Source organism: Oncorhynchus clarkii, chromosome 17 (assembly GCF_045791955.1).
Source record: "Oncorhynchus clarkii lewisi isolate Uvic-CL-2024 chromosome 17, UVic_Ocla_1.0, whole genome shotgun sequence".
Lineage (NCBI taxonomy): Eukaryota > Metazoa > Chordata > Actinopteri > Salmoniformes > Salmonidae > Oncorhynchus > Oncorhynchus clarkii.
Window position 1 is genome coordinate 48,876,828 of NC_092163.1, and position 27,124 is coordinate 48,903,951.

At 46.5% G+C, this 27,124-nt stretch overlaps 1 protein-coding gene across 8 annotated transcripts in view; it reads left to right on the forward strand.

The window, feature by feature from the left end:
* LOC139371018 (low-density lipoprotein receptor-related protein 1-like) overlaps nucleotides 1-26,327 on the forward strand; it is a 172,721-nt gene extending 146,394 nt beyond the window's left edge. For 2 of the 8 annotated variants that reach the window (XM_071111037.1, XM_071111041.1), the window contains 35 exons: nucleotides 960-1,100; nucleotides 1,337-1,524; nucleotides 1,705-1,888; nucleotides 2,703-2,788; nucleotides 2,908-3,027; nucleotides 3,143-3,330; nucleotides 3,552-3,757; nucleotides 3,927-4,121; nucleotides 4,223-4,371; nucleotides 4,638-4,731; nucleotides 4,829-5,065; nucleotides 5,308-5,430; nucleotides 5,548-5,673; nucleotides 5,851-5,967; nucleotides 6,867-6,973; nucleotides 7,226-7,358; nucleotides 7,472-7,594; nucleotides 7,688-7,810; nucleotides 7,925-8,065; nucleotides 8,207-8,344; nucleotides 8,451-8,570; nucleotides 8,849-9,120; nucleotides 9,244-9,422; nucleotides 9,811-9,917; nucleotides 10,274-10,393; nucleotides 10,660-10,836; nucleotides 12,646-12,786; nucleotides 18,958-19,131; nucleotides 19,382-19,543; nucleotides 21,489-21,672; nucleotides 22,361-22,462; nucleotides 22,591-22,664; nucleotides 22,927-23,020; nucleotides 24,176-24,332; nucleotides 24,512-26,327. In XM_071111037.1, the coding sequence (XP_070967138.1) occupies nucleotides 960-1,100; nucleotides 1,337-1,524; nucleotides 1,705-1,888; nucleotides 2,703-2,788; nucleotides 2,908-3,027; nucleotides 3,143-3,330; nucleotides 3,552-3,757; nucleotides 3,927-4,121; nucleotides 4,223-4,371; nucleotides 4,638-4,731; nucleotides 4,829-5,065; nucleotides 5,308-5,430; nucleotides 5,548-5,673; nucleotides 5,851-5,967; nucleotides 6,867-6,973; nucleotides 7,226-7,358; nucleotides 7,472-7,594; nucleotides 7,688-7,810; nucleotides 7,925-8,065; nucleotides 8,207-8,344; nucleotides 8,451-8,570; nucleotides 8,849-9,120; nucleotides 9,244-9,422; nucleotides 9,811-9,917; nucleotides 10,274-10,393; nucleotides 10,660-10,836; nucleotides 12,646-12,786; nucleotides 18,958-19,131; nucleotides 19,382-19,543; nucleotides 21,489-21,672; nucleotides 22,361-22,462; nucleotides 22,591-22,664; nucleotides 22,927-23,020; nucleotides 24,176-24,332; nucleotides 24,512-24,652 (5,123 nt within the window). In that variant the 3' untranslated portion in view covers nucleotides 24,653-26,327. The remainder of the gene's footprint in view (nucleotides 1-959; nucleotides 1,101-1,336; nucleotides 1,525-1,704; nucleotides 1,889-2,702; nucleotides 2,789-2,907; nucleotides 3,028-3,142; nucleotides 3,331-3,551; nucleotides 3,758-3,926; nucleotides 4,122-4,222; nucleotides 4,372-4,637; nucleotides 4,732-4,828; nucleotides 5,066-5,307; nucleotides 5,431-5,547; nucleotides 5,674-5,850; nucleotides 5,968-6,866; nucleotides 6,974-7,225; nucleotides 7,359-7,471; nucleotides 7,595-7,687; nucleotides 7,811-7,924; nucleotides 8,066-8,206; nucleotides 8,345-8,450; nucleotides 8,571-8,848; nucleotides 9,121-9,243; nucleotides 9,423-9,810; nucleotides 9,918-10,273; nucleotides 10,394-10,659; nucleotides 10,837-12,645; nucleotides 12,787-18,957; nucleotides 19,132-19,381; nucleotides 19,544-21,488; nucleotides 21,673-22,360; nucleotides 22,463-22,590; nucleotides 22,665-22,926; nucleotides 23,021-24,175; nucleotides 24,333-24,511) is intronic. The other 6 variants (XM_071111039.1, XM_071111043.1, XM_071111038.1 and 3 more) reach the window with 3 other exon arrangements.
* Nucleotides 26,328-27,124: the final 797 nt, after the last annotated feature.

Consider the following 27,124-nt stretch of genomic DNA (forward strand, 5'->3'; position numbering starts at 1 on the left):
GGTGAGGTTGGACACTGACGTTTGGCGATTAGGCCTGGCTCGCAGTCGACGTACCAATTCATCCCAAAGGTGTTTGATGGAGTTGAGGTCAGGGCTCAAGTACTTCCACACCGATCCCGACAAACCATTTATGTATGGACCTCGCTTTGTGTACAGGGGGGCATTGTCGTGCTGAAACAGGAAAGAACCTTCCCCCAAACTGTTGCCGCAAAGTTGGAAGCATAGAATCGTCTAGAATGTCATTGTATGCTATAGCATTAAGTTTTCCCTTCACTGGAACTAAGGGGCCTAGCCCGAACCATGAAAAACTGTCCCAGACAATTATTCCTCCTCCACCATACTTTACAGTTGGCACTATAGACTGGGGCAGGTATAGTTCTCCTGGCATCCGCCAAACTCAGATTTGCCAGATGGTGAAGCGTGATTCCTCACTCCAGAGAACGTGTTTTCCCTGCTCCAGAGTTCAATGGAAATTGGTAGTGAGTGTTGCAACCGAGGACAGACGATTTTTACTCGCTATGTGCTTCAGCACTCGGCGGTTCCATTCTGTGAACTTGTGTGGCCTACCACTTCGCAGCTGAGCCGTTGTTGCTCCTAGACGTTTCCACTTCAAAATAACAGCACTTTCAGTTGACTGGGGGCAGATCTAGTGGGACAGAAATTTGACAAACTGACTTGTTGGAAAGGTGTCTTCCTATGACGGTGCCACGTTGAAAGTCACTGAGCTCTTCAGGACGGCCAATTCTGCTGCCAATGTTTGTCTATGGAGATTGCAAGGCTGTCTGCTCAGTTTCATACACCTGTCAGCAACGGGTGTGGCTGAAATAGCCGAATCCACTAATTTGAAGGGGTGCCCACGTACTTTTGTATATACAGTGTATGTGATAGGCCTACCAGTGACATAACTGTATAGACAAATGCAAATAATCAACCAACCAATCACTCGTCTCTCCTTTCAGAGTACCCTACGTGTGGATCCAATGAGTTCCGCTGTGCCAACGGGCGCTGCCTCATCCAGAGCTCCTGGGAGTGTGACGGAGAGTTCGACTGTCACGACCGCTCTGATGAAGCCCCCAAGAACCCCCACTGCAACGGCCCAGGTTAGACACACACTCACAGATGGTGCTAACTGTCTATTTTCTCTGGGCCCTAAGAGATCTCCGTCTCAGCCCACTATTGGCAAGGAATTGAAAGGGATTTACTAAATCCCTGCTAAATTGCGATATTGGATTTAGGCCAATGTGTGAGCCAAGCCCCCTCTTCCTTAGATGTTAACTCTCTATTCTCCTCTTCCTGACCCATCCTCCAATCTGTCCTCCACCTCTTCCCAAAACAGAGAAGAAATGTAACGACACAGTGTACGCTTGCGGCAACGGGAACTGTGTCAACGAGACGCTGCTGTGTGACCGGAACGATGACTGTGGTGACGGCACTGACGAGCTCAACTGCTTCATCAATGAGTGTCTGAACAGCAAGCTCAGCGGCTGCTCTCAGCTCTGTGAGGACCTCAAGATAGGCTTCAAGGTAAGGACGCGCCTACACCTGGAGAGACTCTGCTAAATGAATAGTTGACGGTGATGACTGTTCATCTGTAGTCATTGCCATTTTATATTGTCAGCTACGTAACAACTATTTGTCGGAAAGGTTAACCATTGTGAAGTAGTACACACAGCCTTACCTCTCCTCTCCTGTGTGGTCGTGCAGTGCAGATGCCACCCTGGCTTCCGCCTGAAGGATGACGGGAAGACGTGCGTGGACATAGACGAGTGTACGACCAGCTACCCCTGCACGCAGCGCTGCATCAACACCCACGGATCCTTCCACTGTCTCTGTGTGGAGGGCTTCCAGCTCAGCCCCAGTGACCCCACTATCTGCAAGTCCACCTCTGGTAAGAGCTGGTGGAGGGGGGGTATGAGGTGGTAAGAGCTGGTGGAGGGGGGGTATGAGGTGGTAAGAGCTGGTGGATGGGGGTATGAGGTGGTAAGAGCTGGTGGAGGGGGGTATGAGGTGGTAAGAGCTGGTGGAGGGGGGTATGAGGTGGTAAGAGCTGGTGGATGGGGGTATGAGGTGGTAAGAGCTGGTGGAGGGGGGTATGAGGTGGTAAGAGCTGGTGGAGGGGGGTATGAGGTGGTAAGAGCTGGTGGAGGGGGGGTATGAGGTGGTAAGAGCTGGTGGAGGGGGGGTATGAGGTGGTAAGAGCTGGTGGGGGGGGGTATAAGGTGGTAAGAGCTGGTGGAGGGGGGGTATGAGGTGGTAAGAGCTGGTGGAGGGGGGTATGAGGTGGTAAGAGCTGGTGGAGGGGGGTATGAGGTGGTGGAAGGGGGTATGAGGTGGTAAGAGCTGGTGGAGGGGGGGTATGAGGTGGTAAGAGCTGGTGGGGGGGGGGGGGGGTATGAGGTGGTAAGAGATGGTGGGGGGGCTATGAGGTGGTGAGAGCTGGTGGAGGGGGGGTATGAGGTGGTAAGAGCTGGTGGAAGGGGGTATGAGGTGGTAAGAGCTGGTGGGGGGGGGGGGGGGCTATGAGGTGGTGAGAGCTGGTGGAGGGGGGGGGGTATGAGGTGGTGAGAGCTGGTGGGGGGGGGTATGAGGTGGTGAGAGCTGGTGGAGGGGGGGGGGTATGGGGTGGTAAAAGCTTTATTAAGGACAGCCTGAAGTTGAACTTCATGACCTTTTTCTTCCAAAAAAATCCTTATTTTGTCCAGAGGAGGAGCCCTTCCTGATCTTTGCCAACCGTTACTACCTAAGGAAACTCAACCTTGATGGTTCCAACTACACCCTGCTCAAACAGGTGAGACTGGAGCCTCAACACCTCAAAGACCTACAACAGGTGGAAATAGCACATTGCTCCTTATGACCATCATGCTATGTTTGATCACTTCTCTCCCATTGTGTGTGTGTGTGTATTAGGGCCTGAACAATGCGGTGGCGCTGGACTTTGACTATAGACAGCAGATGATCTACTGGACAGACGTGACCACTCAGGGCAGCATGATCCGACGCATGCACATCAACGGCAGCGACGTACAAGTCAGTGTGGCTCCATTACTTCTTACCTCTTAGAAATAAACATTTGATTGGTAGCCTACATTTAGTTGCATAATGTGGGGAACTGAACTGTAATTTCCGATTGGCTCTTTGGCAGGTCCTTCACCGCACATCTCTTAGCAACCCTGATGGTCTGGCTGTTGATTGGGTGGGAGGGAACCTGTACTGGTGTGACAAGGGGCGGGACACCATCGAGGTGTCTAAGCTGAACGGGGCCTACCGGACAGTCCTGGTCAACACCGGTCTGAGGGAACCACGCGCTGTGGCGGTCGACGTACGAAACGGGTATGAACGTAGCTCTAAATAACAAGCAGGAATTACATTCATGTTCTCTTATTTTCTCTTTGAATGCTGCTCAAATATTGACTATAGCACTATAGCATTATTTTACTTCAAGAGAGACTCATTGATCCTCACTTTGCTGAGAATGTAGTGTGACGTTTTGACCACTCACCTGGGTGTTCTGAGTGGTTCTGAAGCCTCACACTGAGCTGTGTCCCTGCCAGGTACCTGTACTGGTCAGACTGGGGTGACAACCCCCACATAGGGAGGATAGGGATGGACGGCTCCAACAGGACTGTTATTGTAGAGGACAGGATCACCTGGCCCAACGGCCTCACTCTGGACTTCATCAACGACCGCATCTACTGGGCTGACGCCAGAGAGGACTACATTGAGTTTGCCAGCCTGGACGGAACCAACCGACACACTGGTAACACACTCTGTCATACACGTGTGCACATTTGGATGTTGACATTACAACACACAGGCATGAAACGGAAGTCGTGTACACTATACACACCACAAGCGCATGAGTAAATAAATCACTGCTCGTATCTGTTTCCCTGTGTGCCCCCTCCCTGTGTGCCCCCTCCCTGCAGTGTTAAGCCAGGACATCCCCCACATCTTTGCCATGACTCTGTTTGAGGAGTACATCTACTGGACTGACTGGGAGACCAAGTCCATCAACAGGTGTCACAAGACCCAGGGCACCAACAAGACCATGCTGATCAGCACTCTCCACCGGCCCATGGACGTCCACATCTACCACCCTTACCGCCAGCCAGAGGGTATGAGTAAGTCTACTGTTACCGCCACCTGAACACCCTGTCATGTATCAACGTGTGCCTGCACTCCTCTCACCTGGGCCTGTTGTGTGTGTTTGGTTGACCCACAGTGGCCAACCACCCGTGTCAGACAAACAACGGAGGATGCAGTAACCTGTGCCTGCTGTCGCCTGGAGGGGGGTACAAGTGTGCCTGTCCTACTAACTTTTACCTGGCCAGTGACGGGAGACGGTGTATGTCCAACTGCACCGCCAGCCAGGTGAGTTTAGCCAACGTCTGTGTCTTTCTCTGCCTTTATGTGCTCAGAACTAATCTTTCACTCTCTTCCCCCACCATCTCTTTTCCTCTCCATCCTCTATCCTTTTCCCTACCCCTCCCTCCCTCCCTCCCCATCTCTTTCCCTCTTCCTCTCCATCCTCTATCCTTTTCCCTACCCCTCCCTCCCTCCCTCCCCATCTCTTTCCCTCTTCCTCTCCATCCTCTATCCTTTTCCCTACCCCTCCCTCCCTCCCTCCCTCCCTGCAGTTTGTGTGCAAGAATGACAAGTGCATTCCGTTCTGGTGGAAGTGTGACACAGAGGATGATTGTGGGGACCGGTCAGACGAGCCTGCGGAATGCCGTGAGTGACAGACAGTCCTAGTCCATGAACACTAACTATCATAGCTGCACTGTACTAAAATCCTGGTTGACTGATGTTGTATTGGTATCCCCTGTAGCGGAGTTCAAGTGCAGACCCGGCCAGTTCCAGTGTGGTACAGGCATCTGTACAAACCCAGCCTACATCTGTGACGGAGACAACGACTGCCAGGACAACTCTGACGAGGCCAACTGTGACATCCACGTGTGTCTGCCCAGTCAGTTTAAGTGTAGCCACCCCAGCCGCTGTATCCCAGGGATCTTCCGCTGTAACGGCCAGGACAACTGTGGAGAGGGAGAGGACGAGAAAGACTGCCGTGAGTAGACTGCTGTTCCTACAGTATTGGAGGGTTTAAAGGGGGGGTGTATCGTACTGCACCAACATCTCGTCTTTTCAAACCAGTGTTTTTGTGTTATTTTCGGCCTACCATGTTTTCTACACACGTTTACATGTATAATTGAAATTCATTTTAAATGTATGTTTACAAAGACTAGGAGCGAAAGCCATGCATCATATACGGATATTGGTAAGTGACGGTCTCCTTTCTGTCCCGTGTAGCGGAGGTGACGTGTGCCCCTAACCAGTTCCAGTGTGCCATCACCAAGCGCTGTATCCCCCGTGTCTGGGTGTGTGACAGGGACAACGACTGTGTGGACGGATCCGACGAGCCTGCCAACTGCAGTACGGATCCACTCTACTGTCCCGTCCAGCATCCTTCTCCCTGCTCCCTGATTCCTCCCCTTCTCTTTCTACCGCCCTTCATTGTATTCTCTCTGATCTCTTAACCTCCCCCTCCAGCCCAGATGACGTGTGGTGTGGATGAGTTCCGCTGCAAGGACTCTGGTCGCTGCATCCCGGCCCGGTGGAAGTGTGACGGAGAGGACGACTGTGGGGACGCATCAGACGAACCCAAGGAGGAGTGTGGTGAGTGATGGACGGGGGGTTGGCGGTAGAGAGATTGAGATGCAGGTGAGATGGTGGGATAGGAATGGAGAGATTCCCAAGGTTCTTTTGTGTAATGTGTTTTACATAATTGTGTACTATTAAAATATTTGTTCAGATTTCTACTTTGACTGTATTCTGTGTATGTCGTGTCCTCAGATGAGAGGACATGTGAGCCGTACCAGTTCCGCTGTAAGAACAACCGTTGTGTCCCGGGTCGCTGGCAATGTGACTATGACAACGACTGTGGAGACAACTCCGATGAGGACAAGTGTGGTAGGTCCCCTCTGCTCTGTCCAGTCTGTGATGCTAGGTCTCCTGTCTCTTCTCGCTATGGGGGAGATTAGAGCTACAGAATATATATGTGTATTCTATTTGTATATGATGCCTGCTTTCACTGTATGGGTTCAGTTACATCTGTTCCCCAGACAGATCATTTAATAGTTTTTAAAGACACACTGTTGTTTGTGTGTTCACTCAACTGCGCTGCACATTCAAGATTTTGATTTCCATTGCTTTGATTTAACTTTGTGGCCATTTGCACATCTCACATCATCTCATGTTTATTCTGCATTTCACACTGGCCTGTTGACGTGGTTTAGAGGTAGGTGTCTTCACGATCAGCATGAACACCCCCAACCTACCACCAATCTACCCAAGCCCAAACTGTCTGTCTACACTATCCTATTGCCATTAGGGGACAAAAATTTACCACAAAATATTTAAAAAGTAGCTTTGCTCCTTGACTCCATAAAAAGTGTTTCTACTCTATCCAGACTCTCAGCTCCTTTCCAATCCCACTAGTCCTTTTAGCCCCTCCCCCTCGATGTACCATGTGACCCAGTGTACTCCCACCCCCCCATCTTCTGATATGTCCCTTGCTACCAGTCTCTTCCTCCTGTCTGTACAGCCATTTTACCCTCATGACATACGTCTGTGTCCGGAAGTTCTTATTCTTTTCCACACCCCTCCCCTCTCCTCTCCTCTCCTCTCCTCTCCTCTCCTCTCCCCTCCTCTCCTCACACCTCCTCTCCTCACCCCTCTCCTCTCCTCTCCTCACCCCTCTCCTCTCCTCACCCCTCTCCTCTCCTCACCCCTCCTCTCCTCTCCCCTCCTCACCTCTCCCCTCCTCTCCCCTCCTCTCCCCTCCTCACCCCTCCTCTCTGTCCCATCAGTGCCAAGGCAGTGTTCAGAGAGTGAGTTTTCCTGTTCCAACGGTCGCTGCATCGCTGGGAGGTGGAAGTGTGATGGAGACCATGACTGTGCTGATGGATCAGACGAGGTACAGTGACACTCAGTTATTAAAAATAGAGTAAAATTACTCACATCAAATGAAAAACCCCTCACTGTTGCTCCCAAACATGATTTTTTTTTTAAGCTTAGTGATATGGAAAGTCAATGTCATCCCCAATCTTACTAGTACATGTCCTAACTCATTGTCACAACGAATACATTACTAGAGGATTGTTCATTTATGAATAGCATTGTCATTAGTGTGACGTAGTAAGTGATGTCCCTGCGTGTCGTCCTGCAGAATGGCTGTGATGTGAAGTGTGACAGTGATCAGTTCCAGTGTAAGAATGGCCACTGTATCCCCATCCGCTGGCGCTGTGACGCAGACCCTGACTGTATGGACAGCAGTGACGAGGAGAAGTGTGACAGCGGAGGTGAGTTTTTTTTTTTATACACACACATTCGTGTACTGTTTATTAAGTACAAGTTGTGGGTATGTATTTCATAGAAAAAAGTAACTCTCTGTCTCTCTCTCTTTCTGTCTCAGTGGGTAGACACTGCCCCCTGGATGAGTTCCAGTGTAACAACACTCTGTGTAAGCCCCTGGCCTGGAAGTGTGACGGAGAGGACGACTGTGGAGACAACTCTGATGAGAACCCAGAGGAGTGCAGTGAGTCCCCATGACATCAATAACACTGTCCCTGAGGATCATTCAACACCTACCTCACACGTGCCATCTCTTCTCTCCTCCTCTATCCCTCAGCTAAATTCCAGTGCCCACCCAGAAGGCAGTTCCGCTGCCACAACGACCGTGTCTGCCTGCCGATAGCCAGGCACTGTGACGGTGTTGATAACTGCGGGGACAACAGTGATGAGGTCAACTGCCGTGAGTTTTTCTAGTAGTAGAGCGTTATGGAGTGGACTTTTGCAATAGAGTTACGGAGTTGACTAGATGGTTATGGAGTTTAAATAATGCAGCCTCCTCCCTGTTTTCCTCCAGAGACTCCTCCTTCCACGCCAGTCTGTCAGAAGGATGAGTTCCAGTGCTCCAACGGCCGCTGCATCAGCTCCAACCTGCGCTGTGACTACTTTAACAACTGTGAGGACTACGGCTCTGACGAGATCGGCTGCAACAAGAAAGGTGTGTGTTGCATCTCGGCACGCAAGAGTAGTGTGTGTGTGTGTGTGTGTGTGTGTGTGTGTGTGTGTGTGTGTGTGTGTGTGTGTGTGTACATGTTATTGTCTGCAAGTTTGACTCTCTGTCCTGTCTGGTTCTTTGCAGACTCTTCCCTGAATGACTGCCGTAATAACAGGACAGTGTGTGGTGACGGTGATGAGGCCCACTGTGTGGTGAACGGCACTGAGGCCTTCTGCTCCTGCAAACCTGGCTTCAAGACCACAGGCAACAACCGATGTGAAGGTGCAGCACTGCTACAGATACACTCTCTATGTTACTGTGACGACTAAATGTCGACTAGTGATCTGTAACCCAGATCCTTTTGCTTTTGGGGGGGGGTTGTTCACAGATAAGAATGAGTGTAAGCAGTTTGGAGTGTGTTCCCACATCTGCAACAACACCAAGGGCTCCCACAAGTGCAGCTGCCACAAGTACTTCACCAGGATCAACGACACCTGCAAGGTTGACAGTGAGTACTGCTCAGTTCAGCATTACCAGTGGATTGGTTACAGTTACTGCTTCTCTCTGTCTTTAGAAACCTGTCTGAATTTGTCTCAATGTTTGAATGTCTTAGCCTCTGTCACAATTGTGTGTGTTACATTTAGTTAGATATCAGTTAGTGGATGTGTGTGCCAAGTAGCTCTTAGCCACGCAAGACAATTGCATTGTATAGGGATGGCCTTATAACGGTAAGTCAGAGGGGATGTCCTAATTCGGGTTGTGACCTCCCTTCCTCTGTCTTCCCAGGCTTGAGACAGGTGCTCTACATTGCCGACGACAACGAGATCCGCAGCCTGGACCCTGGCATGCCCAACTGGCGCTACGAGCAGACCTTCCAGGGCGACGCCAACGTGCGCATCGATGCCATGGACCTGCACGTCAAGACCAACCGCATCTACTGGACCAACTGGCACACGGGCAGGATTTCCTCCTACGAGCTGCCATCCTCATCCTCCTCACCGAACGGCAACAACAACCGCCACCGTCGTCAGAGCGACTCCCGCGTCGCCAACCTGGAGGTGTGTGTCTGTCCGTGCTCAGATAGTCTTGACTGCTCTTGTGTCATGCCCTTGGCCCTTTCTCACAAACAATGATTTAACTGGTATTGTCCTCCCAACCCCCCCTCCTCTCCCCGTGTTCAGATCCCCGGTCTGAAGATGCCCCGTGGCATCGCCGTGGACTGGGTGGCAGGGAACATCTACTGGACAGACTCTGGCCGAGATGTGATCGAGGTGGCCCAGATATCAGGCCAACACCGCAAAACCCTCATCTCTGGCATGATTGACGAGCCCTACGCCATCGTAGTGGACCCCCAGAGAGGGTGAGTCTGCCTGGGGAAAGGAGGATAGTGGGGCTGGGAGAGTAGTCTGGGCTACTGTGGAAATACATGGGTCTGGAAGATAATTCCTGAGCCTTCGAACACATCCTTCTTTGTGCACATAGTGCTTTCTGATACAGTATTTAAATAAGACTGACGATAGAAAGATGGTGTGCTAGACCAGGGACAAATCAACTGGACATCCAGTAGATATGGTCAAAGGCATTACTATGTGATGGTCAAACGCATTACTATGTGATGGTCAAACGCATTACTATGTGATGGCGCAAGGCATTACTATGTGATGGCGCAAGGCATTACTATGTGATGGCGCAAGGCATTACTATGTGATGGCGCATGTAACTGATTGTCGATGCTGTGTACCCATTAGGACCATGTACTGGGCTGACTGGGGAAACCACCCAAAGATTGAGACTGCTGCCATGGATGGAACCATGAGAGAGACACTGGTACAGGACAACATCCAGTGGCCCACAGGTAACATATATATATATATATATACACACACACACACACTACAAACATTTTACAGACTGACTGACAGGTCCATTTCTCCACAAATTGAAGGATGGGCTGTGTAGAGCTTTGTTTCACTCAATAAGCTTAGCCTCAAACTGACATGTCTCAATGACTGTTCTCCCTCTCTGCTTGTCTGTCTCTCTCCCTCTCTTTCTCTCTATATCCCTCCCTCTCTCTCTCTCTCTCTCTCTCTCTCTCTCTCTCTCTCTCTGTCTCTGTCTCTGTCTCTGTGTCTCTCTCTCTCTCTTATCTCTGTCTCTGTGTCTCTCTCTCTCTCTTATCTCTGTCTCATCTCTGTCTCTCTCTCTCTCCAGGCCTGGCTGTGGACTACTTTAACGAGCGTCTGTACTGGGCCGATGCTAAGCTGTCAGTGATTGGCAGTGTGAGGCTGAATGGCAGCGACCCGGTGGTGGCTGTGACCAGCATTAAGAACAGTTGAGTGACCTGCACGGGTCTGGGTTTAAAGACCTGGGCTGACATCGCTAAGCCACAGAATGATGTTTTGGTTAGAGATATGTGGGCCCATTTTTAGATGTGGAGTCTTCTCATGGCACTGGGACTGTCAAGAATCGGTGCATTAAATTGGAGCATGCTGATATCCTCAGAAAGTGGGAAAATGTTGTATTTTAGCATAGCTAATAGCATGTCTAACTGGTAAAGAGTTAGTCTGAGCTGTGGTATTCGGTCTTGTTTGTTCCAGAGCTCCACCACCCGTTCAGTATTGACGTGTTTGAGGACTACATCTATGGCGTCACCTACATCAACAACATTGTGTTCCGGGTCAACAAGTATGGCAAAGGCCCCATGGAGAACCTGACCACAGGAATGAACCACGCCACGGACATCGTACTCTACCACCGCAACAAACAGCCTGAGAGTGAGTGGACATCACAGTTATTATCATGACAATCACCGGCTGACAAAATGTCATTACCGCCACAGCCCTAGAAGAGGTCAACACGGCTATTCTCTAAACGCTCTTTCAGGGTTGAATTCTAACTTGAGATGTGTGCACAGAACTAGGCCTACGACAAATTGACTTGCACACCAAAGATCTCAAGTTAGGCTTAGGTCTTTAAAGTCCAAGGGCCACCCATCAAAAATGTGTTGTTCCGGGACCCAGAAAACAGAACATTTCAGCAACACAACGTAGATAAGGTTATGAACGTGTAAAAACTGCACATTTAGTTTCTTTAATCAAAGTTATTATATTTAGCATCAATCACAGTGCATCTTGGGTAATTTCCCTAGCTAAGTTCCGACATTGCTGTATTTCACCTTGGTTACGTCTGTTGCACACTGATTCAGAGGAACCCCAAATGAGGAAATGTTTTAACCATGTGCAGTGGTTGTCTTAGTTAATAGAATAGGTTTTGGCAGCTGTATTCAGCCTACAGGGGCCATCATTGCTCTTGGCTGCTAGACAAACTAAAGACAGCATGTTTGCTAGCTAGCACAGCTCTCAAAATAAGCTAAATAAAGTGGCGTTATGAGAAATCTATTTAAACTGCTTCTTCTCTCATATCATTTTTACATTCCTCCAGTCTGGTAGCCTAAATGCCTTGCTTTCTGAATGCATGGACAACGGAACACATGTAACCAAGATGTAACATGGCAACCTCATAATGTTGTTAGGGGGAATTACCCAAAATGAGCTATGATTTCGAAATCGTACCTTTTTGAATTATACATTTTTGATCCACACAGTATTCATAACATTATCAATGTAATGATGTTTAAACTTTTCAGTTTTGTTTCCTGGATCATGGAATGCCTTTTTTGAGGGGTGGCCCTTAGACTATTAGAGACAGACTTACAGTCTGGTATAATTGTGTTAAAGGAGGGCTAATCTTATCATTAAGAAATGCAGTGGCCATGACTGAAGCCAAACGAGAGTTGGCTTGGGTTTGTGTGTGTGTTCGCACGTGGCAAGTGTTTGTACATTCACGCTGCCAAAACAGTACACAGTCACTATTCTATGTAACTTAAAACAGTCTAACCAGGTTTTGAAGTCGACTAGGCTAGCTAGCGCTAGCCAACTTCTTTTTGTCAATTGGCTTCAGCCTGCTGCTGTGGACCGTGGCAAAATTAGTTTGACATTGGACAGCCTATATCTGGGGCTAGTTTGGGACTGTCAATTACACAATGCAAATGGGTCAATATTTTCATTTTGCACATATTTAGTTGTCTCATTAACTGCGTTCAATATTTGTATGTGAATTTCTACAATTTTATAATTGGTTTGAGGTTTTTAAGTCATTTAAATTGAGATATTGACATTTAAAAAAATATTGTCCTATGTAGTTTGTGATATCAAATGTCAAAACAAATTGACCATGGGCATAATGATGTGGTCGTGTGCCGCTGCGCTCCGAATTGATGATTATTTGGGTGCTGTGGGCATGAGGGCAGGATTAAAATAAACCCAACCCATGAAACTGTTCAGGTATCCTTCATTCTGTGACATAGGAAATCATTTTATCATCTCGCAAGTCTCCGTTTTGGACGAGACTGACTTAATGACCAAAATTATCCAATTTACACTTTGTAGTCAATTTTGACACTAGAATAAATGTTTCTGACTCATATCGATGACAAAGGCTGTTTTCAAAAAGAGAAGTTGCATTTTAGGGGCAGTTGCTTTTTAACTTGTTGGTCTCTCTCTCTCTGTCTTGCTCTCTGTCAGTGACCAACCCATGTGACAGGAAGAAGTGTGAGTGGTTGTGTCTGCTCAGCCCCAGTGGTCCAGTCTGTACCTGTCCCAACGGACGCACCCTGGACAACGGAACCTGTGTGGAGCTCCCTACTCCTACACTCTCCCCTATCTGTGAGTATACAAAGTCCTACACACCCACACTCTCTCCCTGTGAGTATACACTAACACCCTTATACCTAAACTGTTATATTCAACATGTATTGCATTGTCTATGAGTTCACATACAGATTAGATTTCTTTGTCTGAGTTTCATAGATATTTACTTTACCTACAAGAAAATGCTTTGCAATATGTTGCGAGACATGGCATAGGCCAGACATTCATAAAAACAAGAATAACCGCTTAAGGACTCTTACCCCTCCCTTTCACATTACATAGCTGTCTCTCCTGTACTCAATGTTACACATCTCCTTAATGTTCACGGTCCTTGAGCTTTGCACATACTGCACAAACCCAATAGTTTCAATGTCCATGCTTATTTAAGTTCTATTTCACTTTTCACTATTGCCCGTTCCTGAATGAGTGAATCTACTGTGTCCCTAATGTCCTCCTTATTTGTTCATAAGGGTCAGTGCATGTGGCACAAATTCATTTTTGTACCTGACCAGTTTGCACAGTCTGTAGCGCTTCCTGGATGGCAGAAGCACAAACTCTGAGTTGAGCACATGGGAGGGGGGCTCTGATATTTTGTTTGCCGTCCTCAACATGTTTGTGTGGTAGCTGTCCAGAAAGGTTTTGATGATCAGCTTGACAATATTTTTTGGGGCAGTTTTCAGCAGACTTGACACCCTGGTTTTTGCCTGTACTGTGTGTTGTACCAAGCAGTGATGCAGTGCTGCAAAACAGTCTGGATAGTGGAGCAAAATAACATGTTCAGTATTTCCAAGGTTGCCCCGAAAGACTTGCAGAGAAAGTGCATGCACTATTGCACCTTAGCACACACATAGCACATAGTCCACTTTGGCACTCCATCTCAGGGCATGGTCAACATGCACTCCCAGATATATATATATGAGAGTAGACCTGCTGGATGTGTTCACTGTGAATGACTACCTGGTTTTGGTCAGCCACTGACCTGGGCTCAAAGATAACCTCCTGTGTTTTTGTGACATTCAGGACAAAATAGTTTGTCACATCACTGCGCAAGGCTGTTTACACTGTCTAGGTACAGTGGGAGGTCGCTGTTGTCCTCCAGTAGGGCCAGCAGGACAGTGTCATCAGAGAACTTAATCATAAAATGCTTGGTGTTTTGACTTGTGCAATTGGTGTACAGAATGAAAAGGACGGGTGAGCTCACACAACCTTGTGGGGCTCCCCAGTTGGTGACCACAGGAGGGGAGAGAGTGTTGTTTACCTTGAGTTCTGTTACTGAGAAATGAGTGTTACCAGTAAATGAGGTGTGGGTTAATGTCCAGTTCTTTCATTTTGGCTAGTAGAAGGTGCGTTTGTATGGTGTTAAAAGCACAGGAAAAATCTAAAGAGTTCTCTGGCGTAGGTTTTTGGTTGGTCTAGGTGTTTCAGGATCAGGTGTGTGAGGGTGGTCATTGCATCCTCTGTACTGCGCCCGTTTCTATAGACAAACTGGTAAGGGTCCAGTTTCCTCTCCACAGAGTCTTTTTATGTTTCGAGACACTATTCTCTCAAGACATTTGACGAGCTCTGAGGTCAGATCCACAGGTTTTTTTTCATGATGAAGTGAAATGTTTTCCAGGCCTGTGGTATTGGTGTGTGTGTGAGTCGATGGATAACTGGAGGATGGGTTGCCAGACTGGGTCAAGCTCCTCAGCAAAGTTATTGAGGAGGACTGGGCTCACATTATCTGGCCCAGAGGCCTTCCTTGGGTTCAGCTGTTTAAAAACCTTTGTGGCCTCCCGGGTGGCGCAGTGCTCTAAGGCCACCAGAGACTCTGGGTTCGAGCCCAGGCTCTGTCGCAGCCGGCCGCGCCCGGGAGGTCCGTGGGGCGACGCACAATTGGCCTAGCGTCGTCCGGGTTAGGTAGGGTTTGGCCGGTAGCGCACTAGCGACTCCTGTGGCGGGCCGGGCAACTGTGCGCCGACCAGGTCGCTAGGTGCACAGTGTTTCCTCCGACACATTGGTGCGGCTGGCTTCCGGGTTGGATGGGCGCTGTGTTAAGATGCAGTGCGACTTGGTTGGGTTGTGTTTCAGAGGACGCATGACTCTCGACCTTCGTCTCTCCCGAGTCCGTACGGGAGTTGTAGCAATGAGACAAGACAGTAACTACTAACAATTGGATACCACGAAATTGGGGAGAAAAAGGGGGTAAAAAGAAAAAAAATACATTTAAAAAAAACTTTGACCTGCTCTGTAGTAACCATTATTTCCTCTGTGTGAGAGGTAGGGAGGGACATTCCGTAGGACAGCAAAGCAGTCATTTGTGTGATTATGGGTGTCAAATCTTTTGTAGAACAGGTTCAGTTTCTTCACAAATGTGGGTTCGCAGGCTCTTCATGGCTTGGCACTCCACCCCTCCCCCCCCGCTGCATGGTGTTGATCTGTTTCTGGGTCCTCTTCACCCCCCCCCCCGCAGCATGGTGTTGATCTGTTTCTGGGTCCTCTTCACCCCCCCCCGCAGCATGGTGTTGATCTGTTTCTGGGTCCTCTTCACCCCCCCCCCCCTCCCCCCCCGCAGCATGGTGTTGATCTGTTTCTGGGTCCTCTTCACCCCCCCCCCGCAGCATGGTGTTGATCTGTTTCTGGGTCCTCTTCACCCCCCCCGCAGCATGGTGTTGATCTGTTTCTGGGTCCTCTTCACCCCCCCCCCCGCAGCATGGTGTTGATCTGTTTCTGGGTCCTCTTCACCCCCCCCCCCCGCAGCATGGTGTTGATCTGTTTCTGGGTCCTCTTCACCCCCCCCCCCCCCCCCCCCCCCCCCCCCCCGCAGCATGGTGTTGATCTGTTTCTGGGTCCTCTTCACCCCCCCCCCCCCCCGCAGCATGGTGTTGATCTGTTTCTGGGTCCTCTTCACCCCCCCCCCGCAGCATGGTGTTGATCTGTTTCTGGGTCCTCTTCACCCCCCTCGCAGCATGGTGTTGATCTGTTTCTGGGTCCTCTTCACCCCCCTGTCCTTGTTATTGAAGGCCACTTTCTTTTCTTTGGGAGCCTTTTCGGCCCTAACTGTTTTAGTGGGTATTACTGTCTCTACAAAGAAGGTCATATAGTCTGTATTTATGGTGGTTGTGTTATTTATACTATTGTTAGCTTCTGAACAAACAGGGTAAAACATGGAATACTAAGAAAAGCTCTAACCAAGTTTATTCAACCAATGGGTCATACAGCTGTAAAGACAAAGCACATATATTTATAACCTCCTACTAGGCGGGGTCAACTCCTTACACATCTAGACAGCCAATACATCACTGTTGCTAAGCAGGAACTTAATTAACCTCTGGCTCCCTCCCCAGAGGTTTTTTTTCTCTCACTTTATCTTTTGACTTGACCTGAGCCAAATTCCTTGCTCCTCCCTAGTTCCGCAGCTGGCCTGCCTTATCAGGCAAACTAGACTGTTTCCCTTTGCCTCGCTCGTTCTCGATCTGGTTTTCTCTAGCTTTGTCTTATACAGTGGCGCATTATGTTACGTTACAGCTTTATTCTAAAATTATTTTTTTTTTAAATTCCCTCATCAATCTACACACAATACCCCATAATGACAAAGTGAAAACAGGTTTTTAGACATTTTAGAAAATGTATTAAAAATGAAATTGCTTATTTACGTAAGTATTCAGACTCTTTGCTATGAGACTCGAAATTGAGCTCAGGTGCATCCTGTTTCCATTGATCATCCTTGATATTTCTACAACTTGATTGGAATTCACCTGTGGTAAATTCAATTGATTGGACATGATTTGGAAAGGCACACCGGACTTGAACCCGAAGGAACAGCTCTGGAGAGACCTGAAAAAAGCTGTGCATCGACGCTCCCCATCCAACCTGGCAGAGCTTGAGATGATCTGCAGAGAAGAATGGGAGAAACTCCCCAAATACAGTTGTGCCAAGCTTGTAACGTCATACCCAAGAAGACTTGAGGATGTAATTGCTGTTTCAACAAAGTACTGAGTAAAGGGTCTGAATACTTATGTCAATGTGATATTTAAGTTTTTTTTAAATATACATTTGCATACATTCCAAAACTTGTTTTTGCTTTGTCATTGTGGGGTATTGTGTGTAAATTCAATACATTTTTTAACAAGGCTGTAATGTAACAGCATTTTGTAAAGTCGAGAGGTCGGAATACTTTCCGAATGAACTGTACGCTTAAGTCCTGTGCAATCTTTTTAGATTATATGATTTTATAGTACGAAGAATATAATTGAACTAATTTAATAAAATTGAATGGATATTTTTCCCATTCCGGAGTGAGAGTGCATGCATATGAAGTGGCTATGTTGAGTGTACGTGATTTTTTTGAAACACTAGATTTAGTTATTTGGCAGCTCTACAAACCTTAGAATGCCTTTAGAAATCAGAAGATATATAGGCTGCATGATACGACTATAGGCTATTGATGATTTGAGAAAGCACAAGCTTTTTTTTGTGACTATGTTCCTTGCCTCAGGCCACACAGGTTGTCTCATCAAGTGCTCATATTTCAACCCCCTCACAAAAAGAGATCGCAGTTTTGGAACTGCAGTAATTGCAGTCGACTGCTGTATTTTGGACACAGTAATTGAAGAAAACTGCAGTTATACTGCACTCTGACTGCAATTTGTTTTCATAAGACGATCTCAATTAAATATTGTCTTTACTAGGATTTTAAATTAGTTTCAATTTAGAATGGCCCATTATCATATGGGCAAGAATAATGGCAAAACAAAAAATACATGTCGTCCATATGCACTGGAATAGTGAATGAAGGCCACTTTCCCAGCGGTAGGTTTTTCACTCATGTTGAGTAGGCTACTCCTGTCATTTCCCTGTGCCACAGATGATATTCCACTCTGGACTCTCCAACCCCGTTACTGTAGCTACTCTGTGCTTCATTTGGAAATCAATTAAATCTGTTCGGGAACATCAATAGTTACCTTCTGTAGCTAAAGGTAATGTCAGTCTATTCATTATGAAAATATATTTTTTAAATGCCCTATTATTAGGCTATTCAAAAATAAATTCACTATAATTATAGGCTAAATCTGAATTTGTTCAATTTAGGCTAGAACAATTATGTACCAAAGATATATTTTAAAACAAGTGTAATATGCGGTAGGCTATGTATTGTATAACGGCACAATCATTGTTTGAATTCTGGGTTTTTTTCCGGGCCTGGGTTCTTATGCCTATGCATAAACTCTAATATGCATAAACTCTAATATGCATAAACTCTAATATGCATAAACTCTAATATGCATAAACTCTAATATGCATAAACTCTAATATGCATATGCGTGTTTTGAATTAATCATCATGTTAGAAAATGCTGCCCATTCAGTTGTTAGGCTTTGAAACAACATCCACAATGGCCAGGCTTTCCACCCAGTTTCAACCTATTTTTTTTAAACTTCTTTCTTCAAATTGGTCAATCACAGTGAGGTGAGTTTTAAAAGCACATACTGCTTTGATAAGTGTTTTGATTTTCCATTGCATTTGCATTGATGTCAGAGTGGTTAGAGGGACAATCGAGCCCTGAGTACCAGGCCATTAGCAACCTTATGATCGCTAATTGTTGGTTACTATTAATGAATGTCCAGAGTGAATAAAAGGAGATTACCGTGACTCAATGGTCACGTGGAATTTTACTGCGATCATGACTCGTGACTGCCGGTGTGGTGGTAATATGGTCACTGCAACAACCCTAGTCTTGTAGACAGAGATGATCTGGACAGCGTTGTGGTCAGAATTGGAGATCAGTGGTTTGATGTTGGGGGTGTAGCAGTCTTTGATATTGACATAGCACTTGTCCAGGATATTCCAGATCCTGGTGTTGCCTTTGTCTTCCCTGTTTTATCCTCACCCATAACTCGATTGGGATGTTGTAGTTTTCCTTAGGTCTCGTTGTTGGTGGTACTGATGGTACTCCGTGGTGCTCGCTTGCATGTTTGTAATCCTGTTGTGGTCTCCAACATGTTTGTATTCCAAACACACCGTATTACAGAAGTAGCGTTGTTATCAAAGTTAATCTTATAGTCTGTTTGTGTAATAATCTGCAGTGGGTATAAAAGTCATTTTTAGCTCACATAAAACTCAAAAGGATGACAGAAACATTAAACACACATCCACACTAATCCCTACCTGTAATTCTTCACACTCACCCCTTCTCTCCTCCCCCAGCTCCTCCCAGTGGTACGTGTAATGTCCAGTGTCTGAACGGAGGCAGTTGTTTCCTCAACGCCAGGAAGCAGCCCAAGTGTCGCTGCCAGCCCAACTTCGGAGGAGACAAGTGTGAGGTGGACCAGTGCAGGGACTACTGCCAGAATGGAGGCACCTGCACGGCCTCTCCTACAGGTAATACACTACCCTGACAGGAGGGCTGGCTGTCTGAGAGGAGTCAGAATAACACATTAAGCCAGGAACAGTGAGACATATAAACAAATAATACAACTATACAGCTGTGTATTGAGTCAAGAATTTTACCCTCAATGAGCAGTCCTGATGTTAGTCTGATGTTAGAGGTCAAGTCTCCTGAGTTTCTCTCTCCTCTTCCTGTCTTATCTCTGTCGGACCATGTCTGTCTTGTCTCTCCCTCCCTCCCCAGGCTCCCCTACGTGTCGCTGTCTGACAGGGTTCACTGGTCCTAACTGTAACCTCCAAACCTGTAAGAACTACTGTCAGAATGAAGGGAATTGCACGGTCAGCGCTGGCAACCAGCCCACATGCCGCTGCCCTGCTGACTTCCTGGGGGACCAGTGCCAGTACCGTGAGTCTCACTGTCTGTCTTTCTGTTGGTCTGCCCCGGTCTGATCTTATTTTTTATTTCATGTAATATTGCCCTGTTGTTTTTGTCTATAAATGCTCTGTACTGTGTCATGTGACCTACCTCTTCAAAAGGTATCTTCAACAATCCCACAGCACACCCCTACCCTACCCCACCCCGAGTAAGGGGAGAAGATCAAACCTAAAACCTACTGTTGTACTTGACTTTCTTGCACTAACACTTGTCCTTTCTTACTAGCACTGACTTTGCTGATACCTGCTTTATTGAGGAAAATGTTTACTTACTATAAGCAGGTTTCCATCCAACCATTTTTATGTGAGTAAAGTACCTGTCGGATAAAGAACTCACGACCGGCCTGATGTTAGATTATAAATGTTAAAAACTTCCGGAAGACTAGTAAAGCTCAAACTAAGTTTATTCACCCACTGGGTCACACAGCTGCATAAGATAACATATTTACACAAGCACTGGTATTTAACCCTTCCTCCTATGCTGAGTCTCCTCCTTTCACATCTGGACAGCCAATACATCTCTGTTGCTCTTTCTCACTTCATCTGAACTGACCTCGGCCCAAATTCCTCACTCCTCCCCAACTCACGGCTGTCCTGTTGACTTGTACCAGCCCTTCTCCTTTCCAAAGGATACCTGATGTCTAACAATAACATGTTCTGACAGAATGTAAACGTTCAGCATTCCCCTCTCTCCCTCAGTGGCATGGTTTAGGATATTTCAAGTTTATAAGTCAGAACCCATCACTGTCAAATTGTCCACAAAACAAAATACGCTAGACACGGGTGGATATTTTTTGGGTCGGTGATTAGATTACCGTATGCAAAAACTTGTGGTGGAAACTATTTATTGCACAATTCTTTGATAGAATATCCATCATGTTGAGGTAAATTGGCAATGCAATGCTATGTTGTGTGGTCCTCCCACTACGACTTGGAAAACCATGCAGTTTATTATGCTAAGCTACATATGCTATGGGTTATGATAAACTTCAGAGTGATTAAAGTGCATGGTGATAAGCTTGCTGCGCCTTTCCATTTGTTTGGTTCTATTATTAAAGTAAGAACTGGACGGACACTGAAGGCTTAAACCAAGTTTATTCTCCCCAGAGGGTCGATACAGCTGCATCAGTCCCAGACATGGTTCAAGTCTTCAGTGTCCGTCGCGTTCTTACTCTAATAATAGAACCTAACAGATTGCGTTGTCGGCAGGATCTTAACACAAACTCATAGAACTTCTGTTATACGACAGTGCTTTTTGTGTCCACTGACTACGTCATTATGCACAGCCTTTTATTCGCTAGAAGACAGTTTGAAGGAAACATACCCCTGCTGGTAGAATTCACATTTCTTTTTTGCAAACATAAGAATGCTTAAAAAAAAATATTTCAACAAATTGATGGAAATATAGCTAGTTTGGGAGGACTGTGATATGTGGTTGTCTCACCTAGCTACCTTAAGATAAATGCACTAACTGTGAGTTTTTATTTGACCTTTATTTAACCAGGCAAGTCAGTTAAGAACAAATTCTTATTTACAATGACGGCCTAGGAACAGTGGGTTAACTGCCTGTTCAGGGGCAGAACGACAGATTTGTACCTTGTCAGCTCGGGGGTTTGAGCTTGCAGCCTTCCGGTTACTAGTCCAATGCTCTAACCACTAGGCGACCCTGCCATCACACTGGATAATAGCATCTGCTAAACTATATTCTATAATGTGGAACATAATGAACTAAAAAACTCTGTCTGTGTCTGTACTGTCACCTACTGGCAGTATAACACTATGGCACTTAACATTTTGTAGAAAGCACCATAAAAGTGTAAACTGCTTGGTACTCTTTTGAGATCTACCTTAAGGCTCCTTGCGCTCAGTATACTCAGACTGATAGCTGTCTCTTCTGTATGCCTGTGTGTGAGTAGGTAGCTGCGAGGGCCACTGTCTGAACAGGGGCACATGTCTGCAGAGTGCCAGCGGGGCGCGCCAGTGTCGCTGTCTGCCCCAGTACAGCGGCAGCACCTGTGAGGTGGACAAGTGTCACTACTGTCGCGACGGCAAGTGTATCCCCACCAACTCTTTCCAGCCCACAGGAGAGGTCACCTGCATGTAAGTGTCACACTCACACACACACACACACACACACACACACACACACAACTCCTTCCAGCCCACAGGAGAGGTCACCTGCATGTAAGTGTCACACACACACACACACACAACTCCTTCCAGCCCACAGGAGAGGTCACCTGCATGTAAGTGTCACACACACACACACACACAACTCCTTCCAGCCCACAGGAGAGGTCACCTGCATGTAAGTGTCACACACACACACACACAACTCCTTCCAGCCCACAGGAGAGGTCACCTGCATGTAAGTGTCACACTCACACACACACACACACACACAACTCCTTCCAGCCCACAGGAGAGGTCACCTGCATGTAAGTGTCACACTCACACACACACACACACACAACTCCTTCCAGCCCACAGGAGAGGTCACCTGCATGTAAGTGTCACACTCACTCACACACACACACACACACACACACACACACAACTCCTTCCAGCCCACAGGAGAGGTCACCTGCATGTAAGTGTCACACACACACACACACACAACTCCTTCCAGCCCACAGGAGAGGTCACCTGCATGTAAGTGTCCACACACACAGAGAAACTGATATTGACAGAAACAGACACCAACACACATTCACACATCATCAATTCATAACACACACCCACCACCCACACACCTGTCCCAACCTATTGTTACTTGTGTGTCCTGTAGCTGCACCAACGGCAGAGTCCAACCCAGCTGCTACACGTGTGATGAGTACTGTGCTAATGGCCAGTGCTCTGTCAACCAACACACACACCTACCAGAGTGCAAGTGAGTATATATATATACACACACACACACACACACACACACACACACACACACGCGCGCGCTCTCACACTCACTCACTAGAATGTTATCTCTGGTTGCTATGACGTTACATCTCTCTCTCTCCCCAGGTGTTCTGCAGGCTGGGTGGGGCATCGCTGTGAGGTGGTGGCCTCTAGTGTAGACTCCTCAGAGTCTGGTGGACGTAAGTAAACTATTCTAAAGGTTTGCAAAAAGTAGAGGCATAACTTTTGCTTGTGAGTTTTAACGTAGATGTTGGCTGGCCATCAAAATAAAACGCAAGAGCTGCTCCTACATTTTACACACATTATTTTGGCTGCACATCAACTTGACGCCAATTGAAGTCTCCTACCATCAAAAATCACCTCCAGGATTGCCAGTTCTGTGTAGAACGGTCGCCAGACTCAGCCTAACTATGTATACTGTTTATGTGTGTCTGTGTGCAGGTACTGCCTCCATAGTGGTCCTAATGCTGCTACTGCTGTTGTTGATTCTGTTGGTGGGAGGGGCGGTGTTCTGGTACAGAAAGAGGATGAGGGGGTGAGTAACACCACACTAAACAACACCACACTACATTACACAACACTACACAACTCCAATACACTAGAAGAGTAACACTGGGACATTAACTTAACTGCCTCTCAAGCTCTGTCTTCTTCATGGTCTCTGTACTCTCAGCCTCCCTTTACTTTATCTCTTGGTCTTTACTGTTCACTCCTTTTCTCTCTTTCTATCTCTGGTTCTCTCTTTGCTGTGAGTAACTGCATCTCTTCTGTCCCTCAGGTCTGGCAGGCCGGGCAAATCCTGCTCCAGACTCGCGCGGTAACGGTTGCCAGGGTTACGCTTTCCATCCTCTCTCTCCCCCAATTCAAAATGGCATCCCGTCCATTTCTCTCTCTTTTCATCTCTCCCTTCATCAGTCTCTTTTGCTGTGCAGTGTATAGTCCTGTGGTCAGTGTCTCGACTCTCTTTCTCTCCGTTGTGAATGAGCAGTGCTCTAGTTCAGCTTGCCCCTCCCTCTCCCGTTCTGAATCATTGTTCAGGATTGGTCCCTCTCTCCAAACCTCCCCACTATACTGTACTTCTAGGGGGCTATTAAACAGGTGGTGATCTATTGGAGAGGCTGTGAAATAGATCAGTCTATGGCCCCAGAGTGCCTATAGTACCCCATGCTGTATTGTACTGTATCATGTTGTTGTGTAGAGTGCTACTGTATGTTCCGTACTGAGAGAGGGGGCGCTCTGACTGCATTGTTCCAAACCAGGATTTGGAAAATGCAACATGAAAAATCCAGCATTTACTATCCTTCAAGTCCATGGTTTGACCCGAAATGCTAACGCTCCAAACTGACAACATACATTTTGATCCAAAATGCCTATAGATTTTCAAGACGTCAATAGATTTGACCTTGCTTATGTTTTTCAAGCAAACTGTTAAACAGGCATTCCGTAGTACCATTTTAGGGTACCGTTACAAACCCCTCTCCAGGACTAGTGTGTCAAGTTATTCTAGCTAGGTGAATGCTGGGTTTGCGTTGTTGCCTGTGCTGTGGCTTTGGATCCATGCACAGTGATGTGACAGCCACTACCCCCCTCCCTGACTCTGTGATGTGGCCGTGTCGCTGCCCGCGCTGTGTGGACTCGCTCAGGACCCGTCTGTACCTCGGGTCATGACCTTTCACCTCTGTGTCTGCAGGACCAAGGGCTTCCAGCACCAGAGGATGACCAACGGAGCCATGAACGTGGAGATAGGAAACCCAGCATACAAGATCTACGAGGGCGAGCCAGACGACGATGCCGGGGAGCTTCTAGACTCAGACTTCACACTGGACCCAGACAAGGTAACACACACGGTAATAAAAGCAAGCCCAAAAACGCACTTACACCATGTCACACAGACCTGTACACACACACACACACACACACACACACACACACACACACACACCCTGGACACAAATGAGGCAACATACAAAAACACTTACTATGATGAATGTAGTTTATCTAATGGTCCTCCCTGGTCTCTTCCCAGCCAACCAATTTCACCAACCCAGTGTATGCCACCCTGTACATGGGAGCCCACAATAGCCGCAACTCCCTGGCCAGCACGGATGAGAAGAAGGAGCTTCTGTCACGGGGGGATGAGGAGCCCCTGGTGGACCCTCTGGCATAGAATGTCCATTAGCCTGGGGCGTACCATTCCAAACACACCCCTCTTTTTGCCTTTTAAAGAAAAAAATGAAGAAAAAAAAGCTATAAAAAGCCTGAACACTGTATAAAATGTACAAAAATGAAGGACTACTTTTGTATGTGATTGCAGTATTATATTTTGTTCTTTTACGATTCCTCTGGTCAAAAATTAACAAAAGCGTTTTCTATAAGATATTTTTTATTTACTTTTTGTCCCTTCCCCTTTACCTAAATAGCCACTACCTCTGTGCAAAATGAAATGGAAAAAGAAAATTAGAAGTTAAAACATAATCATTGGACAATTTTTATTTTTGTATGAATTGTATAGAGAAAAAAACATTGTTCCATGTCACCAGTGCCAACTCTGTTCATGTTGACTTCGAGCGGGGGGAGGCTAACTCAAAGTTTTGTAAGTTGATACCAATGTTGTCTTGATGACAGTTTTGTCTGCGGGAGTGCGAAAGACAGGAATAATATAGCACGATTTGTGTACAGCACGTGTAAAATGTCAAAATCGGATGGCAACTTCAGTATTTCCATATTATTTTCTCAGAGAACGATCTTCATGAAATTGTTTTCTTCCTTGCACAAATGTAATGTTTTACGGTGTATATACCGTAAGATGTAACACAGGTCAAATATATGTTTGTTTCTAGCATATTCTAACGGTGTGTAGGGCTTGTGATGATAAAGTAGCCTAATCAAAGTGTTGAAGCGACTGAGGAGTGACTGACTAGTCTCTGGTGACGATGTTGAAGATGTGTTCAACATTCTAGGCTTGTGAATGCTTCCATGTGGTGGGAAGTGTGCCCAGTGGCCATATCACAGCAGGTCAGAGCATTCTAACGAAGGGATGGACAAGAGAACCTGTGACAGTGTGACACCTTTACTGAGAAGAACGTCACCCGTTGGTCTGCACCCCTTCAGTGGACTGTGGTGCCAGAGGACAGAGAAAAGAGATGGGATAACATTTGGTCTGTGTTTTTTTCCCCCTGCAGCGTTTCTTTCTTTGGTTTCTGGCCTAGAGACTGGCTGTCTGTCAGACTGTACAGATGAATCCTTCTAACCTTGAGATCTGTGCTTTTATGGTTTTGGAACAGATCCCTCTGAAGTGCATTCATTCCTTTCTCTTGCATAGCTTGCATAGCATTTCCCTGTTTTTCCTTTAGCCATTCCTGATCATCTCTTGGTCTCCTGTACCCTGTTGCTGGCGCTGCCATTTTGGTTGCTCCGATGTGTCTTTAAGCTCGGCCGCTGTCCCAAAATGCTGTTTCTGTCAGGTGATCAGCAATATTTTAATGCATGTGAAAAAACACATTCAAGTAACTAGAATAACAAATCCTTATTTTGCTTAACTGTCAGCAAGTGTAAGTTTTGATTTATGCTGTGGCATTTTTTATTTTTATTTTAAAAGGAGAGAAGTACAATCATTTTACTTAAAGAACATTTTTGCAAAATCATAAATGCATTTTGGGATTTAAGTTGTTTTTGATTAGTCCTTGTTTTATAATGAAAAATTACACTTTTATAGTACAAAATGCATGGAGGTTCAAACTTTCTTCTGGAAAGAAAATAAAAAATAATGTTAACATTTTTGCTGGAGTACTTTACAGAATAAATAAGATTGTTATAAATAAAATTAAGAACTGTACAGAAAACAATCAGTTGGATTTTGTCTTCTTTCAGTACCTAATTACTAACTGTTCGATTGCAGCACGTGTACAGTTGAAGTCGGAAGTTTATACACTTAGGTTGGAGTCAATAAAACTTGTTTTTAAACCACTCCACAAATGTCTTGTTAACAAACTATAGTTTTGGCAAGTTGGTTAGGACATCTACTTTGTGCATGACACAAGTCATTTTTCCAACAATTGTTTACCGACAGATTATTTCACTTATAATTTACTGTATCACAATTTCAGTGAGTCAGAAGTTTACATACACTCAATTAGTATTTGGCAGCATTGCCTTTAAATTGTTTAACTTGGGTCAAACATTTCAGGTAGCCTTCCACAAGCTTCCCACAAATGTTGGGTGAATTCTGGCCCATTCCTCCTGACAGCTGGTGTAACGGAGTTAGGTTTGTAGGTCTCCTTGCACGCACACACTTTGTCAGTTCTGCCCACAAATGTTCTGATTCAGGTCAGGGCTTTGTAATGGCCACTCCAATACCTTGACATTGTTGTCCTTAAGCCATTTTGCCACAACTTTGGAAGTATGCTTGGGGTCATTGTCCATTTGGAAGACTCATTTGCGACCAAGCTTTAACCTGACTGATGTATTGAGATATTTCCCTCCTCATGATGCCATCTATTTTGTGAAGTGCAACAGTTCCTCCTGCAGCAAGCACCCCCACAACATGATGCTGCCACCCCCGTGCTTCAAGGTTGGGATGGTGTTCTTCGGCTTGCAAGCCTCCCTCTTTTTCCTCCAAACATAACGACAGTCATTCTGG